General features: G+C 38.8%; 1 protein-coding gene and 1 long non-coding RNA gene across 2 annotated transcripts in view; one reads left to right on the top strand and one right to left on the bottom strand.

Moving 5' to 3' along the window:
• LOC131826473 (uncharacterized) overlaps positions 1-15,051 on the bottom strand; it is a 42,502-nt gene extending 27,451 nt beyond the window's left edge. Inside the window, exon 1 of the long non-coding RNA XR_009351617.1 lies at positions 14,778-15,051. This is a non-coding gene — a long non-coding RNA (uncharacterized LOC131826473). The remainder of the gene's footprint in view (positions 1-14,777) is intronic.
• A 19-nt stretch (positions 15,052-15,070) lies between these two features.
• Positions 15,071-17,895, top strand: AARD (alanine and arginine rich domain containing protein). The gene is made up of 2 exons (XM_059168833.1): positions 15,071-15,418; positions 17,742-17,895. The coding sequence occupies exons 1-2, from the start codon at positions 15,071-15,073 to the stop codon at positions 17,883-17,885; spliced, it is 492 nt and encodes a 163-aa protein (XP_059024816.1). The 3' UTR covers positions 17,886-17,895.
• The last annotated feature ends 1,693 nt before the right edge of the window (positions 17,896-19,588 follow it).

Raw genomic sequence — 19,588 nt, 5'->3', positions numbered from 1 at the left:
GAGCCATACTTGTTTATATACCCTTTGAACTCTTGGCACACTGTAGCACCTAAATCAGCATTTGAATTGTCACCAAAAAAGAGAAAAAAAATTATTGATACTTAAATATACTATAGTTGACCCTTGAACAACATGAGTGTTAGGGGTACAAATGCCCTGCACAGTTGAAAATCTGCATATAACTTTGACCCCCTCCCCCAAAACTTAACTACTCTTAGTCTATTATTGACCAGATAACATAGTCAACTAACTGTTAACTAGTCAACTAACACATACATTGTATGTTTTATGTATAATAGAGTGTATCCTTACAATAAAGTAAGCTAGAGAAAAAATGTTATTGAGAAAATCATGGGACACCTGAATGGTATATATTATAGACATAAAATTCACAAACACATAGAAATTAGCACACTCTTGAATAGCCAAGGTGTCATCTTTCTATTTGCAATGACATGGATGGAGCTAGAGTTTATTATGTTGGGTGAAACAAGTCAGAGAAAGACAAATACCATATGATTTTACTCATATGTGGAATTTAAGAAATAAATGAACAAAGGAAGAAAAAAGAGGGAGGCAAATCAAGACTCTTAACTGCAGAGAACAAACTGATGAATTTAAGAAACAACAACAACCAAAAAGAGAGAGAGAGAGAGAGAAAGACAAACCAAAAAACAGACTCTTGACTATAGAGAACAAACTGATGGTCACCAGAATGGAAGGGGATGGGGGGATAGGTTAAACAGGTGATGGGGACTAAGGAGTGCACTTGCTATGATGAGCACAGGGTGTTGTACGGAAATGTTGAATTACTATATTGTACACCTGAAACTATTATTACACTATGTTAGCTAATTGAAATTTAAGTAAAAAGTTAAAAAAACACACAAACCCCCCAAAATCCCAATAGCATTTTTTAGAAGAAAAAAATTCCTAACATTCATATGAAATCACAGAAAACCCAAAATAGTCAAAGCAATTTTGAGCAAGAACAACAAAACTGGAGGCATCATATTTCCTGATATTGAAACATATTATAAAGTTACAGTAATCAAAGCAGTATAGCACTGGCATTATATATATATATATATATATATATATATATATATATGGAATAGATAGAAAGTCTTGATAGAAATAAACATGTATATAATTATCAACTTGTCTTCAACAAGGGTGTGAAGAATACATAATGGAGAAAGGATAATTTCTTCAATAAATGGTTTTGGGAAAACTGGGTGATCACATGTGAAAGAACATAATTGGACCCTGATACTATACACAAGAATTAATTCAAAATAGATTAAAGACTTCAGTGTTAGACGTGAAACCACAAAACTTATAGAAGAAAACATAGGGAAAAGCTTCTTGACATTGGTCTTGGTAATGATTTCTTGGATATTACACCAGAAACACTAGCAAGAAAACCAAAAACAGACAAGTGAGATTACATCAAAGTGAAAAACTTCTACACAGCAAAGAAAACAATCAACAGTGCGTAAAGATGGTATGTAAAAACCTATGGAATCAGAGAAAATATTTGCAAACTATACATCTCATAAAGGATTAATATTGAAAAAATATAAGGAACTTACAAATCAGTAGCAAAAACCCAAATAGCCTAATTAAGAATAAACAAAGAAACTGAAGAGACATTTCTTTTAAGACAACATTCAAATGACCAAATAAATGAAAAGGTGCTCAACATCACCAATCATCAGGAAAATACAAACTAAAACCACAATGAGATATCACCTCACACCTGTTAGAATGGCTATTATCTAAACAAAACTAAACAAAAATAACAAGTGTTGGCAAGAACATTGAGAAAGGGGAACCATTGAACTATTGGTGGCCATGTAAATTGTTAAAGCCATTATGGAAAAATTGGAGGTTCTTCAAAAATAGAACTACCATGGGATCCAGCAATCCCACTTCTGGGTATATATGCAAAGGCATTTAAAATAGGATCTCAAAGTGGTATATGCACTCCATGTTCACAGCAGCATTTTCCATAATAGCTAAAACATGGGAGCAAACTTTATGTTCATTAATAAAGAAAATGTAGTACACACACACATGCACACCGTCACTGTAATATTATTCAGCCATGAGAGGAAAATTCTGCCATTTGTGACAAGACAGATGAACCTAGAGGACATCATGCTAAGTGAAGTAAACCAGAAACAGAAGGACATATTCTACCTAAATCTAAAATAGTCAAATTCATAAAAATTGAGATTAGAATGGTGGTTTTCTGGGGCTGGAGGAGGAGGTAATGAGGAGGTATATAAAGTATATAAAGTTTCAGTTATATAAGATGAGTAAGTCTTTAAGATCTATAGCATAGAGTTTATAGTTAACAATCTTGCATGATTCACTTAAAATTTTGCTAAAAGAGTAGATCTTATGTTAAGTGTTCTTATCATAAATGATAATGATGATGATAATGATAATAATAAAAGAGGAAAGGAGTAAATTTTGAGAGGTCATGTATATGTTTATGGCATAGATTGTGGTGAATGTCTCATGGGTGTATCCTTAAGTCCAAACTCATCGAGGTGTATACATTAAATATGTTCAGCTTTTTGCATGTCAATCACATCTCAATAAAGTTTTTTTTAATAAAAAAAGTTTAAATATCTTAAGGAATCTCCACACTGTTTTCCAAAGTGGCTGCACCAACTTGCATTCCCACCAACAGTGTAAGAGGGTTCCCCTTTCTCCACATCCTCTTCAACATTTGTTTTTTGTCTTGTTAATTTTGGCCATTCTAATTGGTGTAAGGTGGTATCTCAATGTGGTTTTGATTTGAATTTCCCTGATGGCTAATGATGATGAACATTTTAAAAATAGAGCTACTCTACAGCCCTGCAATTGCACTAGATGTAGTGAAAAGAAGGGCCATATGCACCCCAGTTTTCATAGCAGCAATGTGCACAATAGCCAAACTGTGGAAAGGAGCTGAGATGTCCTTCAACAGACGAATGGATAAAGAAGATATGGTCCATATAGACAATGGAATATTACGCCTCTATCAGAAAGGATGAATACCCACCTTTTATATCAACATGGATGGGACTGGAGGAGATTATGCTGAGTGAATTAAGTCAAGCAGAGAAAGTCCATTATCATATGGCTTCACTTACTTGTGGAGCATAAGGAATAACATGGAGAAGATTAGGAGAAGGAAAGGAAAAGTGAGTTAGGGGAAATTGGAGGGGGAGATGAACGATGAGAGAATATGGACTCTGATAAATTAAGAGTTTTGGAGGGGAGGCAGGTGGGGGTTGGGTGGGCCTGATAGTGGGTATTAAGGAGGGCACAGATTGCATGGAGCACTCTGTGTGGTGCATAAACAATGAATCTTGGATCACTGAAAAAATAAAATTAAATTAAAAAAATATATAAATAAAAGAGTTCATATGCTGTTTAAAAAAGTTAAAATAAAACTTATGAACTTAAAATAAATATTTATTATCTGAAAATGTCTGTGTTCAGTGATCTAGTAGTCTCTCTTAAGGATGCAATCAAGGTGTTGGGTGGGCTGCAATGTCATTTGAAGGCTTGACTGACGGATGATTCACATTCAAGCTCTTTTACATGGTTGTGCCAAAATTTGGTTCCATATGGCTGTTCACTTGAGGGCTTTCGTTCCTCAGCGGCTGCTAGCAGGGGCCTTCCACTATTCTTTGCCACATGGGCCTCCTCACTGGTCAGTTCACAGCACAACAGCTGGCTTTCTCCAGAAGAAGCAAGAAAGGAGTCAGCAAGATGAAATTCAGTCTTTCCGTAACATTATCTTAGAAATGACATCCCATTCCAAGGGACCACTTTATTTTTTTTTTTTTTTACGGTTTTATTTATTTATTTGACAGAGAGAGAGAGAGATCACAAGTAGACAGAGAGGCAGGAAGGGAGAAAAGGGGAAGCAGGCTTCCCGCTGAGCAGAGAGCCTGATGCAGGGCTTGATCCCAGGACCCTGAGGCAGAGGCTTAACCCACTGAGCCACCCAGGTGCCCCACAAGGGACCAATTTAAAGGCTGCCTATTTCAGGTGCTAAAACTGTTTCTGGCAATTACCGCCATTTCAATTTAAATTGTGTCATCAAACAAAAGGAATGCATTTGTTAACTTACTTCCTTGCTTGGGTGGTCTCCAGCAGTGCATTCCACTAAGTACAGTTCAACAAATGTATGCTGATTGGATATTTTGATTTTTACTGAAAAGAAAGTTTAAGAAGGTAGTAATGTCTTCCAGCAGATACTGCTTCTTAAGTACTTATAATGGTTCTTAGAATTGACATTGCCAAAGAAAACAGTGAACTTGTGTATCTTATGCTAAAATATAACTATATTTATTAAAGTTGTTTGGACAAATTTGACATTTATTCTATGTCTCAAAAGTCTTGAATGTCACAGTACATAAAAGGTCCTACAGAAAATTCCCTTAAGTTTTCTAGTTTCTACGCTTTTCTGGTGTCATGTTTAGTTGAATCTTAAGACTGTAATTGAAATGTCTTCAAGATTCAGAGCACAAAGACAAGATAAACAGTCAAAGCTATATTAAAAGAAACATACCCTTTTTACTCATGGTAGAAATGAAGTTGTGATATTCTTCTCAGACTACAAACTGACAGTCTATACAGTATCCTGTATATGAGCTTTTATATATTCTGTCAATAAAACCCAGTTACTCTTATGTATATTTCATAGATGACTTTCATAAGTCATTTAAAAACATCTAACAAAGGAGCAAAAGTATTTAGAGAGATACTAGATATTATTTGTACCTTTTAGCAAGTAGATTTTTTTCATTTGGGGCAAATAGGCTTCTGTACACCTCTTCAGCAATTATCTAGTAAAACTTCTATTTACCAGAACTCAGTCCCCTGGATGCTTACTTTTGTACACTTCGGAAAAGGAAATAAATCAAAAGGAGAATCTGATTATCAGGGCTTTCCAGAAAACAAACACACTAGCCTCGTTGAATCACTACATATATTTACTACTCAAACTATATACTCAGGACAGGCCAGCTTCCTCTCTCCATGATGGTATCTGTTTCAGGACCCACGGTGAAGGAACTGCCTGCCTTGGGACAGTGATGGAAAAGAAAAGGCAGACTGTGTAATGGCATCTGAAGAGGTCAGTGGGAAACCACATATGTCCTTTCTCTTCACAGTTTACTGGCTTAAGCAGGTTCTGGCCAAGCTGGAGAGGTCAGTAGAGTGGAGAAATACAATCTTCTTACCACAAAAGAAAGAGAATCTTTTAACAATAACACAACTCACCAAATACGCTTAGAAGATGTGATGGGACTGAGATGATTAAATGGGTCCCAGATGACCACTGACAATTTAAAATCATCAGCCAACCCACTGGATGGGCCTTGTGAAGCTTGATTTCACTGCCGTAGCGCAGAGCTGATTCCGTTGCCCTTGCAATCTTAGCACCTGTTCTCCTGGATTTTTAGATTATGTAGTATTGCGATACTCACTGATGCAATGTACAGAAATATATCCCTATGTCAAGAACCTCAATCACCTTCCTTATGTGAGATGTTAGAATCAGATTTATGAAGGTCCTACTTGGTTCAGTGCACTCGGGTGCTTTAGCTAATCTACTCAGCAACCAAGTGAGGAAGACTACTCCCATTTTACTTGTGAACAAATCAACCCGGATAGCTGACACAAAGTCACATGGCCCCCAACATATGAAACTGGGATTTGAAACTAGAATTTTGACTACAGAGTTCTGGGAAATTGAGCTAGAGAGAGAATGACTAGAGAGTTTGGACATTCCGCAACCAATAAGGAATTTTTCCCCGCCATTTGTTAGCCAGAAGACAAAATGACCACATTCCTCCACAAGCTTTTTAATGACTCAAGACAGTACACTGTTCACTGAAAAATTACGAGTATTTGTTTTAAGGTTTATAAGGAGAATCTCCTCTCTCTGAACCCCATAGAAGTATTTCTTTCATTTTGCACAGAGCACTCAGGGACATTCTGTTGCAGTGGGAACAGTCAGTGCCCATTGCTCAAAAGAGTAATTGTCAGTGGATGGTTGAAGAGAAAGCAAAGAAGTGGAGGCAGATCTAAGGTTCCCAGGGCACAGCTAAAGAACACATAAAAGAACTAAGAGTCAGGTTTCCTAAGGAAAGATGAACAGGCAGGAAAAAAGGTAGAATGAATTGCGACAAAAGTAAATATTAACTGATGAATGTATATAAGGGGATTTAGAGAGACTATGCTTTTGCATAAGGAATTTCAGGCTTTTATTTGACTGATATTCTACATGAAACAGGAGTAGCATCTGTGTATTCAGTCTCCTTCTGGTGTTGAAAAGGCTATGAGAACATAGACTTGTTAAAGGAAAGGGTGGAAACAGAATGGCACTTGGGCTAGGAAAGATCTGGTCTAGGTAACTGGAATAAACAAAATTTTAAGTTTTAACCTCCTTTAGCTGAGTTTTAAGAATTCTGCAACTGTATATTGCTTGATGTGCTATAAGGGAAAGACTGTAACCCTTGGAGCCACATAGATCTGGTGTCAAATCCTATCTCAGCTGTTTCCCTGCCTACTATATGACCTTAGCAAATCTCTTACCTTCGTTGAAATTCAGGTTCCCATCTGAAAACAAAACAAATCGAATGGAGAGTTTTTGTGATGATTAAATAAATTGTATACCAATGTCTATCTATACCATATCTGTGCCTATGCTATATCTATGTCCAAATATACATCTGACTCTGTACTTGGATCTATGTCAACATCTATCTAATGTTGAAGAGATGCTCTACAAATGTTAACTGCCTTCTCCCCCACTGTATCAATTAACTAGTTTTATCAGTATTTGCTAAGTATTTGTTTTAGGCCAGCATTGTGCTAGTTTCTAGAGACGATGGAAAGGTGATGAAGATCCAGACATTGTCCATAAGAAAAGAAAGGGAGAAAGGGACATAGAGACCACATGATTCCAGATCTGACATGGTTTCAGAAAGTTGGCGAGACTGCTGGTCTCAGGGACTGATAGATAGCTTGTTGTATTTGGGGCTGATGTCATGTCCTGTCAATGAACTATGTGATCTGCTTTGTATAAATGCATTGATAAAATATGCTACAAAGGACAGTTCTTTTTCTTTTTCTTTTTTCTTCTTCTTCTTCTTCTTTTTTTTTTTTTTTCATTAGAGGATTCCGTACTCTTTTCAAGCAAGCCTGACTTACCACTTTGGAGTCACTGTGGAGAACTGCCTCAACCTATATGACATTTCATGTTTGTTTTAGGTGCTTGCCTGGTCAGCTCTTTCCTCCTTCTCTGTTATCCCTTCTTCCTTTCCCATTGCTCCTCTGCCTTCTTTCTCTTTCCTGCTCTTCTTTTCATTAACTTAACAAAATTCTATGTGGTACCTACTAAGTGCCAGACATCACTTTAGGCATTGGGGATATAGTAATTAACAAGAAAGTGTCTTCTCATGGAGATTATGTTCTATTAGGAGAAAATAAACAATAGGATAGGAAACAAATAAATATGCGACAATTGGTATGTTAAGAAATAAAAAGCAAGATAAAGATAAAGAGAATGACAGAAACGGAGCTGGGTGTACACTAGATGAGGGAGGCCTCTCTGATGAGGCAACATTTGAGCAGAGACATGAACATGGGGAACTAGCCATCCACACATCTGGATAAAGAGAATTCTAGGCAAAAGGAACAAATCCGAAAGCCCTGAGATGAGAACAGCATAGAGACAAGGTGGCTGGGGTGGAGGAAGGGGAGGAAAGGAAAGAAGGAGTTGAGATCAGAGAAATGGAAGAAATGCCATATGCAGTGAATTAGGAAGAAACTTGTAGGCTATGGCAGAACATTGGACTTTATTCTAAGATGGGAACACATTGGAGATTTTGAATGAAGAAGTGACATGATCTGCTTCAAGGAGAGCATGGTAGGGAAGGAAAATAGGGGGATTATGCAAAAGGGATATCTGGTAGGACCCTATGCCAATAGTCAAGATAAAAGGGAGTGCGAAGATTAGTCTAGAATGGTAGGAATTGGATGTTCTTTGAATCTGGATATATCAAGTTAGAGGCATACTGATGAATTGCATTTAGAGTGAAAGACGGAGAAGCAAAGAGTGGGTGATTCCAAATTCTGTAGTCTGGGTAGCTGCCAGAATGGAATTTCCATTCCGTTGGGGTTGGTGGGACAGAAACAAGAATATAATAAGGGATGTGGGGAATCAAGATTTAAGAATGAGATCTAATAAGCTGAAAATCCGAGTTAGAAGAGAGATTGGACCAGAAGAAATTTTGAAATGTCAGTATACCATATAGATATTAATAAAAGCCATAGAACAAGACAGGTATTCTGAGTATTAAAAATTCGAGGATGAGAGGAATCAGTAAGCAAGGCTGAGAAGGATGTTGGGAAAAACATTCCTTCAGAAACCACTGCCCTTCATGGCTTTCTATCCAGTGTCTTAAAGTCTATTCTATCATATACTTTGTTTCTTGGTTGTTTCAGAGTAGAAGATAAATCTAGTTCACATTGCTCTGTATTTACAAGGCACAGAAGCTGTGTCTTTGTATCTAATGTGGATCTTTTTTAGGAAGAATATATTTGGTTCCTGGTTTTGTTTAATCTACTTGAAGATCTCTATTTTTTGTTGGAAAACTTAGTACATTAATGTTTAATATTTTTTTTAAAAGAGTTTATTTATTTGACACACACACACAGAGAGATCACATGTAGGCAGAGCAGCAGGAAGAGGGAAATGGGGAAGCAGGCTCCCTGCTGAGCAGAGAGCCCAATGTGGGACTCAATCCCAAGACGCCGAGATCATGACCTGAGCCAAAGGCTTAACCCACTGAGCCACCCAAGCGACCCCATTTAATGTTATTTTGATATGATCTAATTTAGATCTACCATTCTACTAGTTATTTTATGTTTGTCCCCTTGGTGTTTTGATCCTCTGTACCCCCTTTCTTGTCTCATTTTGGATTAATGTTTTTAGAAGAACATTTTAGTTTCCTAATGGCTTTTTAAAAATATACTTCATTTTTAGAGCAGTTTTAGGCTCACTGAAAAATTAAGCTGTAAGTACAGGGAGTTTCCAGGACCCCTGTCTCTCCCCACCTACATAAACACCCCACGTTTAACATCTTACACCAGAGTGATACATTTGTTACAACTGATGAACCTATATTGATATCATTACCATCCAAAGTCCATGGTTTACATTAGGGTTCACCCTCGGTGTTATATATTCTTTGAGTTTTGACAAACGTATAATGACATGCATCTACCACTGAAGTATCATACAGAATAGTTTCACTGCCCTAAACATCCTGTGCTCTGCCTATTCATCCCTCCCCGCTAACTCCTGGCAACTGCTGATCTTTTCATTTTCTACACAATTTTTCCTTTTCTAGGAAGTCATATAATTGGAATTATAACAGTATGCACCCATTTTAGACTGGCTTCTTTCAGGTAGCAGTATGCATTTAAGGTTCCTTTATGTCTTTTCATGGCTTCATAACCCATATCTTTTCAGCTGAATAATATTCCATTGCTTGGATGTGCCACAGTGTATCCACCCACCTACTGAAGGATGTCATGGTTGTTTCCAAATTTTGGCAATTACAAAGAATTCTGCTATAGACATTTGTATTCAGTTTTCTGTGTGGATGTGGTTTTATCTACTTTATATAAATACCAAGGAGCATGATTGCTGGATCATTGGCTAAGAGTGCACTTAGTTTTGTAAGAAACTACCAAAGTATCTTTCAAGATGGCTGCATCATTTTGCATTCCTAGCATCAATATAGGAGAATCCCATTGTTCCACATCCTTGCCAGTATTTGGTTTTGTCAGTGTTTTAGATTTTGGCCATTTTCATTGGTGTGTGGTGACATTTCATTATTGTTCTAGTTTGCAATTCCAAAATGACTTATGATGAATATCTTTTCATATGCTTGTTTTCTGTGTCTCTTTGGTGAGGTGTCCAGATCTTTCACCCACTTCTTAACAGGTTGTTAATTTTATTGTTGTGTTTTAAGAGTAATTTGTATATTTTGGATAAGTGTTTTATCAGGTATATTTTTTTCTAAGTATTTATTCCCAGCTTGTGGTTTGTCTTTCCACTTTCTTCACAGTATGTTTTATAAAGCGAAAGTTTTTTAACTTTAACATAAAGTTTGGGTTATTATTTCTTTTATGGATTGCATCTTTGGTATTTTTTTTTTTTTAAAGTCATCACCATATCCAAAATCATCTAAAATTTCTTTTGTCTTATCTTCTAGAACTGTTATAACTTTGCACTTTACATTTAGGCTTATGATCTATTTGAGTTGATTTTTGTGAAAAAAGGGTGTAAATCTGTCTAGATTCATTCTTTTGGCCTATGGATGTTCAGTTCCCGCACTATTTATTGAAAACGCTGTTTTTTTCTCCATTATGTTGCCTTTGCTCTTCTGTCAAAGACCAGTTGCCTATATTTACGTGGGTATATTTTTGGGCTATTTCGTCATGCTGACCTATATAACCATTCTTTTGCCAATACCGCACCCTCTTGATTACTGTAGCTTTATATTTAAGTTTTATAGACGGAGTGTCAGTCTTCAAATTATGCTCTTCTCCTTAATATTATGTTGGCTTTTCTGGGTATTTTGAATTTCTGTATAAACTTTAGAATCAGTTTGTTTATATCCACAAAATAACTTGCTCTTTGGGATTGCACTGACTCTACAGACCAAATTGGGAAGAACTGTTATCTTGATAATACTGAGTATTCCTATCTACGAACATGGAATATCTCTCCATTTATTTAGCTAAGTTTTGATTTTTTCAGCAGTTTTCTAGTTTTCCCCATATAGATCTTGCACCTATAGCTTTATACCTTAATATACTCTCTCTCTCTCTCTCTCTCTCTCTCTTTTGTACTAAGGTAACTGGCAATGTATGCTTTACATTTCAAATTACAGTTCATGACTGGTATATAGGAAAGGGATTAACTTTTGCATATATTCACCTTGCATTCTGCAGCCTTGATGTAACTGCTTCTTAGTTCTAGGAGGTTTTTTTGATTTTTTTTTTCCAGATTTTTCTACATAAACACTAATTCTATAGTTTTTTTAAGCTTTATTTCTTTGCACTATTTTTCAGTAACTGTGCTAGGCCTTAAAATATATGCCTTTAATGTTTTACAGTGCATTTAGGGTGAAGACCATATCGCTTTACATAAAACATATAACTCCATTTATCCCCAAGACTCCTCATAACCATGAGTTGGTTCTCTACAGTTAAGTCTGTTTCTTGGTTTGCCCCTCTCTCATTTTCCCTTTGCTCATTTGTTTTGTTTTCTTAACTTCCACATATGAGTGAAATCATATGGTATTTGACTTTCTGTGACTGATTTATTTCATTTAGTATAATACTCTCTAGCTCCATGTAATTGCAAATGGCAAGATTTCATTTTTTTTTTAATATTTTATTTATTAGACAGAGAGCGAGACAGAGAGCGAGCACAATCAGGGTGAGTGGAGGAGAAGCAGGCTCCTCACCAAGCAGGGAGCCCACTGAGAGACCCAAGCCTAGGACTATGAGATCATGACCAGAGCCAAAGGCAGATGCTTAACTGACCAAGCCACCCAGGTGTCCAAGATTTCATTCCTTTTTATGGCTGTGTAATACTCCATTGTGTATATAGACCGCATCTTCTTTATCCATTCATCAATCGACACTTTGACTTTTTCCATAACTGCCCGGCTCAATTGGTGGAACATGTGACTCTTGATCTCAGGGTTAGGAGTTTGAGCCCCACATTGGTATAGAGATTACTTAAAAGTCATTTTTTAAAAAAAGAGGAATGAGAATCATATATATATATGCATATATATAATATATAATCTATACATATCTGACATTTACAATTTCTTATAACCCTCATTCCTTTCTAAACATCTAAGTTTTCCTCTCGTTGTTTTACCTCAGCCTATGGTGTTTCCCTCAATATTTCTAGTTATGCTGGTAGGCTGATAACAAACTTTCTTAATTTCTGCTATATCAATGCATGTTTATTTTGCCTTTGAAAGATATTTTTACCGGATATACAAATATCTGTTAAATTTTTCCTTTCTGAATCTAAAAAATATTGTCCTAGTATCTCCTGGCTTTCAGTTTTTCTAATAGGAAATTAGCAGTTGTTTGAATCATTGTTTGCACATAAGTAACATATCATAGTATTCCCATGGAAGTAAAATATATCTGCAAAGTTTTTGAGATTCTATACTTCAAAAGGTGGACCCTAATTCCCCTCCATTTGAATGTAGTCCAGACTAAGACTTGATCTAATAAACAGAATATGGTAGAAGTGAAGCTGTGGGACTTCTAAGAGTAGGTCATAAAAATGTGGTTCAGAATACATATAAAGAGCCTTCATCTGGATTTCTCTTGATCTGCCGCTCTGTCTGTTCTAAGGGAGGGTGGGCATTATACCATGTGGACACTCAAGCCGTTCTGGTAAAGAGTTCCCAAGGAGAGGAACTGAGGCCTTCTGCCCACCACCAACACCAGTGCCCACAATGTGAGTGATACACCTTCTAGGTAGATCCTCCAGCTCCAATCACATCCAGCTTCAGAGGACCGTAGTTTTGGTGACATTTGACTACCATGTTATGAAAGTTCTAGGTCATAACCTTAGCTGTTCTCAAACTCTTGCTCACAGAAAATGTGAGAGATAATAAACATTTATTGTTGTTTTAAGCCAAGAAATTTTGGGATACTTTGTTATAAACCAATGGATAAGTACATTTCCTAACTCAAATGTCTCTACATGTTATAGTCACTCTAAGTTACCAATGCTTCAATTTATTTCTATAAAAAAAAATGTAAAATTCAAGATGCACCATAGCTGAAAAAAATCAATCTATGGAAGAAAATTACTAATTTTTGGTAACACCAGCCTATTTTAAAACACCATTTTGTCTTTCTGGTTTACCTTTGTAGCCTGAGCACACTTGGTATATAAGAAGACATTAGATAAATATTGCTGAATGAATGAATGAATAAATTTACTTCTTCAGGCTCTAAGCTTCCGGAGGGCAAAAACTGTGTCTTATTCACCCTTTTTATTGTCCTCACATATAATGCTTGACACTGAATAGGTCCCATTCACTGTTGAATTAAATCAAACTTAACTGAATTTCTTGTTGAAATAAATAATCTAGAAGTGAAAAATCATGGCAGAAGACTCATTTTAAACATTTATACTGCACATTGACTCGTGCTTATTTTGAAATCCCTATCACCAAAAAAACCCAAACAAACAAAAAAAAAGCTCCCAGGTTTATATACTCTATTGGTTCCTTGTAGATTTTGTGGATTTTTATAATTTTCACCAGTAGAACCAATCTTCAAGTGTTTCTAGAGAATCTTTATGAAACAATGTATATAATGATACACATTTGATTGTGCTCAGGTTGTAAACTATTATATAAAGTGTTGAATTAGGCAAGTTAGCTACAGAGGCCTGGTAATCTGAATTCCTTCTTATCTAGTCAAGTCTTATGTCATTTTAGTAGAGCTGAATTTTATGAGCATAGGGAGTTTGAACACTCACACAACATGTAAATTGAGCAACTACTTTCAATTCTTGAAGAGGTAGTGTATACCTAGGTGTGTTCCTGTGGTTTATTGCACAAACCAGACTTCCTAGGTGCAACTCTTTACTAGATCACTTAACCAGTGTTGTGATCTTTGCCATATGGCTTAACCTCTGCCTAAGTTGGCCTCATCTGTAAAATGCAGAAATGAATAGTACTTACCTCACAGAATGTTGTGAATATCAAATGAATATCACAAGAAAAGTGCCAGGGTGCCTGGGTGGCTCAAGGAGTTAAGTGACTGACTCTTGACTTCAGCTCAGGTCATCTCAGGGTTGTAGAATGAGCCCCACAACAGGCTCTGTGCTCAGTAGGGAGTCTACTTCTCTCTTTGCCCCACCCCCCTGCTCTCTCTTCTAATAAATCAATCTTTAAAAAAAGTAAAGAAAGAGAAGTACCTGGCACATAGTAGGCACTGATAAAAATTAGTCCTTATTGCCTTCAATGTCTATCATGGACCTAGAATGTTGCAGGGGACTCATAGTTCTTTACTAAACAAAGGAGTAACTAAACAAAGGAGTAACTAAGATAGGAGTATTGTGGATACATCTATGCCACCTTTTGGAGGGGTAGGGAACTGTATTCATGAAAACACAAAAGTTTTATTTGTTTATTCCTTTTAGAAATTCTCCGTTAGATCAAGAAGCTGCAGCTGATTATACTTACAGAAAGAGGATATATAAGAAATAGTGGCAGATGATTACACCGAATTGGGAATTATAAGACAACACACTTTTACAAGACAAAAAAGGGAATTTTTAACCCCTTCGTAAACGCGAAAGTGGCAGAAAGGAGTCAAATATAAAAAGCAGCACAGAGTTTCTGACTATCAGAATGCTTTCTGCACTGCTGGGCACAGGGAAAGACGATTCTCTCTAGCTTAGAGAGACAAGCTTCTCCTACTTGACTGTGAGCAACACCTGTAGAGAGGTAAGGAGCCTAATTAGACTTTAAATCCCCAACGCCTGGCACAGTGCCTAACCCAGAAGAAAGCCAGAAAAAAAAGATCTTAAAGGAAGGGAGTATTAAATAATCAAGACAACCGGGGCAGCCTTTGCGACAAAATATTCTACCTTTGGTCTCAAACTTTCCAAGTGTACCTCAACTTCCACCTACCTGGATAGACACAAGTCTTCCTTTTAGGGAGACACTCCAAGGAGCAAGAAAAGTGATCCGGGGCAAATCTCTCCTCGGAGTCATGGGGGCCCGCTCCTTCGGTTGTTGCTAAGGACGGGAAGAAGGCCCCCACATGAGGCTGGGCGGAGTGGAGCGCCTTGCGAGAGGCTGGCCCCCGCGGCGTCCCACTTGGCAGGGGTCCCACCGGTCCTGTCGGCTCCCCCCGTCCCCGCCCTCCCTCCCCCGCTCTAACTCTCGCTCTTGGAAGGCAACGGTCAGCGTACGTGCCTGGAATGGGAGCCCGCGTCTCCGAGGACTCCCACCGCCGCGGACGGGCAACGGCCCCCGGACCCCCGGGTGTCCCAGGCAGTGACGGGCCGTGGCCCCCCGCCCCCCGTCCCGCGCGCGGCTCCCCCGGGGGCAGCAAGAGCGTGAACCGCCAGGAGGAGGCCCACGCCGCCCGCCCGCGGCTGGAAGACCTCAGGCGGCGGCAGGCGCGCGCCTGGCCGCGGACCGTGCCGCGCGGGAGCTCCGGGCGCCCTCGAGCGGAGGCGGGGCCGGAGGCGGAGGCCGAGGCGCCGCGGGACCCTCCGGGCACCGCGCACGTCGGGACCGTCCTGGCCGGGCTGCGCGCCGAGCTGGTGAGCGCGCGCGCCGGCCGCGGACCCCGGGCACAGCGTCGCCTCCCTCCCGCCCTGGGGCTCCAGTGCCGCGTGGGCCATTCGAGGGCTTTCGAGGCCTCGGGGAGCTTTTCCCGGGAAGGAACAGATGCGAGTGAGCAGAGCCCCGGCCGTCGGTCTCCGGGGCCGCTCGCCGGCTCGTGTCCCCCCACGGTGCTGACGCGCCTACATCCCCAGCGCCATCTGGGAGGAGTAGGGTGGGGAGGGGAGGGGAGGGGGCTCGCGGGACCCGGGGTGCTGACACCTGCCCGGGGCGGAGTCTGCTCGTGACACGCCCAAGACCCCCGTAACCAACCCCTCCCCAACGTGTTCTGTATTTTTCTACCATATAGAAAGTTGCCTGTGGGGGTGGGGAGCAGGTGGAGAATAAAATTCCCAACAGATAAAGGTTCAAATTCCCTTGTTAAGACGCACACGCTCTTCTAATTCCTACTGGCCCTATGACTTTAGGAATGGTAATGAGTAACTCCGGGATTCAGTTTACTCATCTGTAGAATACAGATAATAACCTCATAGGATTGCTGTAAGGATTGCATGAGATAATACTACATAAAGGACCTACAGCATAGATACTATTCAATGGCTTTTATTATGAGGATAATTAAAACTACCTAAAGACTGTACAAAAAAAAAAAAAAATCAAAATTTTTTTTCCAGAAAGGAGTCAGGGAATTTCACACATACACTGATGCTCTGTTCCTGGGCTATAGGCCCTGGTCAACATCTTGGTCAACATTTTCACCATGGTGTATGACTGGTCATGAGGAAGAGGCAGAAGAGTGTGGAGGCTTTCTTTACCTTAACACCATGACTGCTAGAAGAAGCAGTGTCTGATAAAAGGCTGTAACCAGACTTCGGTAGGAATCCGCCCACAACCATACATGTATGTCCGTGTATTGTGCGTTAGGGTCGTCGTCGTGTAAGGAACAATGATGAACAGGTTCAGTTAATTTAGAGACGTTGCTATTTATGTCATTTATGCTGTTATTTGTTGTGAGGATTGGTCTTAATAGGTTGCAGTCATTTCTAGGGTCGGTGAGTGAATTTCAGGAGTTCCATATACTTAAAATTGTATGTAAAATGTGAATAAAAAATTGTATGTAAGACGTGCATAAAGAACAATTGGGCAGCTGGCGGTAAGGGTGGTGTGGAGCCAGTGCCAGGAAAGGAAGCTGGAAGAGCAGGGCAGGACATAGAGAACCTTTGCCACACTGGAGGACTGAAGCTCCCTGGAGGCCTGGGCCAGGGGCTCTTTCTGTGCTGGTGGTTGTGTTGTTACTCTTCATTTGCTCTATGTGCATTTGCTTTATTCTTTGCAAATTCTTACTCTCAGAAAGGTGGTTCCAGGTGCTGAAGAATGAAGACAAATGTGGCAGAGGAAAACGGAAAGAAAATCCTATCCAATGACTTTACTTTGTCAAGTGGGGGAGGGGAGGACCAGTATTTGCTTTTTCACTCACAGAACACCCTGGTTCATCCTGGCGAGGTTTCTGTTGATGAGGTGATGAAGGGTTTTAGGCAGAGAACAGGGTCCTCATGTATTAAATAAGACCTAATTACAGAAATTTGCAAATACTTAATTATTCTCAACTGCATAACAAAGATTATGTTGCATTAAGCTTTGTTGGGCAATCTTTTAGGTAAACTGCCCTAGAGATTTATTTTTTAATACATGAAGACCTTCATAAAGCCCCACTGAAGGAGGGTATAAATCAGCCTTGCTGTATAACAGATTTCACTCTAGAGTGAAATTGTTAGATTATATAAGTACATATAACTGTACATGTGCCTCTAAGGTGTCATTAAGTGTTTTTGCTCGACAGGGAGACCATTTAAAATCCTAAAAACTTGAAATGACAAGTAATCAAGTAAATGGGCCCAGATCTTGAAAGCTCAGGTGGCCCTGGGCAGTTAGTTCTCCTGTAGCTCAGAAAGCTCATAAAGATAAATGATTTCATTGCAGATCACATGCCATTGCTTGAAAACAGCCTTCCATGCACAGGAATTTCTCATGTGGACAGCTTTGTGCGTCAGCTATTTTTGTTTTCATTTCAAGGCCATTTCAAAAACAATTTGTATATCTGGATTTTACCTTGTCTCATAGAAAGTCAGTTTTATGGCCAGGCCAAACAGTCAGAAATGGAGAATCAGATGACAAATACATCTTTTTTGATATCTTATTTTCCTTTCCCACAAAGTCCTTATTTTTCCTGTGCAGAGAGCTGTTTCATCTGATCTGTTATCTCAGGCTAATAAAAATCCTTATTCTTTTTCTAACTTTTAGCTGGAAATGCGTTTCCAAAACCACCAGCTGGCCAAAACGTTACTGGATTTAAACAAGAAAATGCAACGACTGAAAAAGGAGTATGAACTGGAAATTGCATCCAAATCTCAAAGCTCTGAACATAACGTTGGGAATCTGGAATAAGGAAGTGCACACTTCAAGATCTGAACCCTAAAAACAACACAGACAACTCCAAAAACAATTCTGATAGTAACATTATGGATGCTCTAAGATTTTAGGGGCAGTTTGTAGGCCAACAACTTAGATGCTGCTGGGAAGTGACAGAAAGCATTTAAGAGAAGGGAGAGAGAAAATGGTATATTATCAAGTTTTAAAGTTATATAGTCATAGTTTTGGCTGGGAAATTCAAGTGGAAAAAATGCAATGAAGAAGGCCTAAGTCTGGTTTTTAGCCTTCTATCTTGTGCTACTTCAATTTGCTGGCATTACCTGAACTTTTAGAATCTGTGCCTGTTTTTATTGATTATTCTTGGTTTGTCTGTCCAGTTAGCTTTCAGTGTCTCCGCCTCTCCACCCCCTTCCCCCCCGCCGGCCCAGTTTTTATTTGGGAATTACTTCTACCTAGACTCTAACCATACCCTTAGGGAAGAGTCTTCCAATAGGTATGCCCTGCCTCCCTTAGATAGAGTCTCGCAGATCAAGACAGACTGATCAGCTTGTTCTACAAATTTTTGAAGTAGAACTAAGGGAATGGATGAGTATTCCCTGTTGGTAGAAGGCTTGAGATTGGTAGAAGCCTTGCGATGAGGGGCTTGGAAGCTGCTGGTGGCCAACATGTGAGAAAGTACCAGCTGCAGTGGAGTAGGTGGAAACTGCCCCAGAGTGCACAGAAGTCATGGAAAGAGATCATCTGCCTTGTCTTGAGGTTGAGATGCATAAAATCCCAGTGCTTGCTGTCATCTGGATACGTGAAAATATTCTAATATCCTCCTGAAGAAATCTCTTTCTGCCTAAGGCAGTTCAGTTGAATTTTTATGACTTGTACCCCAAAGATTCCTAACACAATTCCTTTGTTCAGTTTTTAGGAGTTAAGGTGATTCATGTTGAATTAGAATATCTATCTTTACCCTAAAAGTACTGCCTCTGTAATGCACAAAATAAAATTAATAAGAAAATAATTGCATACCTAAGTGATATTCATAAAAAATTAATGTATCCTTTCTTTTTTTTCCACTAGAAGTGAATTATACAAGGCTTTTGGTACTTTCTTTCCTCTGTAAAACTAAGGTATTACTATGTTCAGCCTACAGGACACTGTCAATTAAGCCGTGGTTGGCATTCTATCTGGCCTCTGGATTTCTTGAGAAATTCTGCATATGAGCTCTTGGCTTATAAATATCAGACTGATTTCTTGAATTATATTTGTAAAATAGATTTTCTATATGTCTCTCCCTCACAGTTATAGAAATTCTGAAGAGTTGGTGGAATTCTTTGTGACCTGTTCTTTGAAAATTTGAAAAATATTCTCGCTAAAAAAAAAAAAAAAATGTTGGGGCAGTCATTCTCAAGTACATTTTTAAAGTTAATATTGATAAATTGTGGTTCTGTGTTTATAAAATACTCAAGATAAATCATTTTATAAGCTCTGTTCCTTGACTACAGAGAAGCCAACACTGATTAGTTTTCATATGAATAATTCGATTGTAGTGATGATGTGCTCTATCAGAACTCAAAAGAAACTTAAAGGAGTACTTCTGTAAATGGATCCCTGTTTTTCCCTTTTTCAGATATAAAAGTGCTGATCGGCTTATTGTAAAGTTTTCGGTCGATACTTTCCTTCCCTATCTTCTAGTGATAAGCTGTGGATCCCTGTATCTTTGGGGAGTG

This window comes from Mustela lutreola, chromosome 3 (assembly GCF_030435805.1).
Source record: "Mustela lutreola isolate mMusLut2 chromosome 3, mMusLut2.pri, whole genome shotgun sequence".
Taxonomy (NCBI): Eukaryota; Metazoa; Chordata; class Mammalia; order Carnivora; family Mustelidae; genus Mustela; species Mustela lutreola.
Note: the sequence above shows the minus strand (reverse complement) of the source record. Positions and strands in the feature narration are given on the sequence as shown.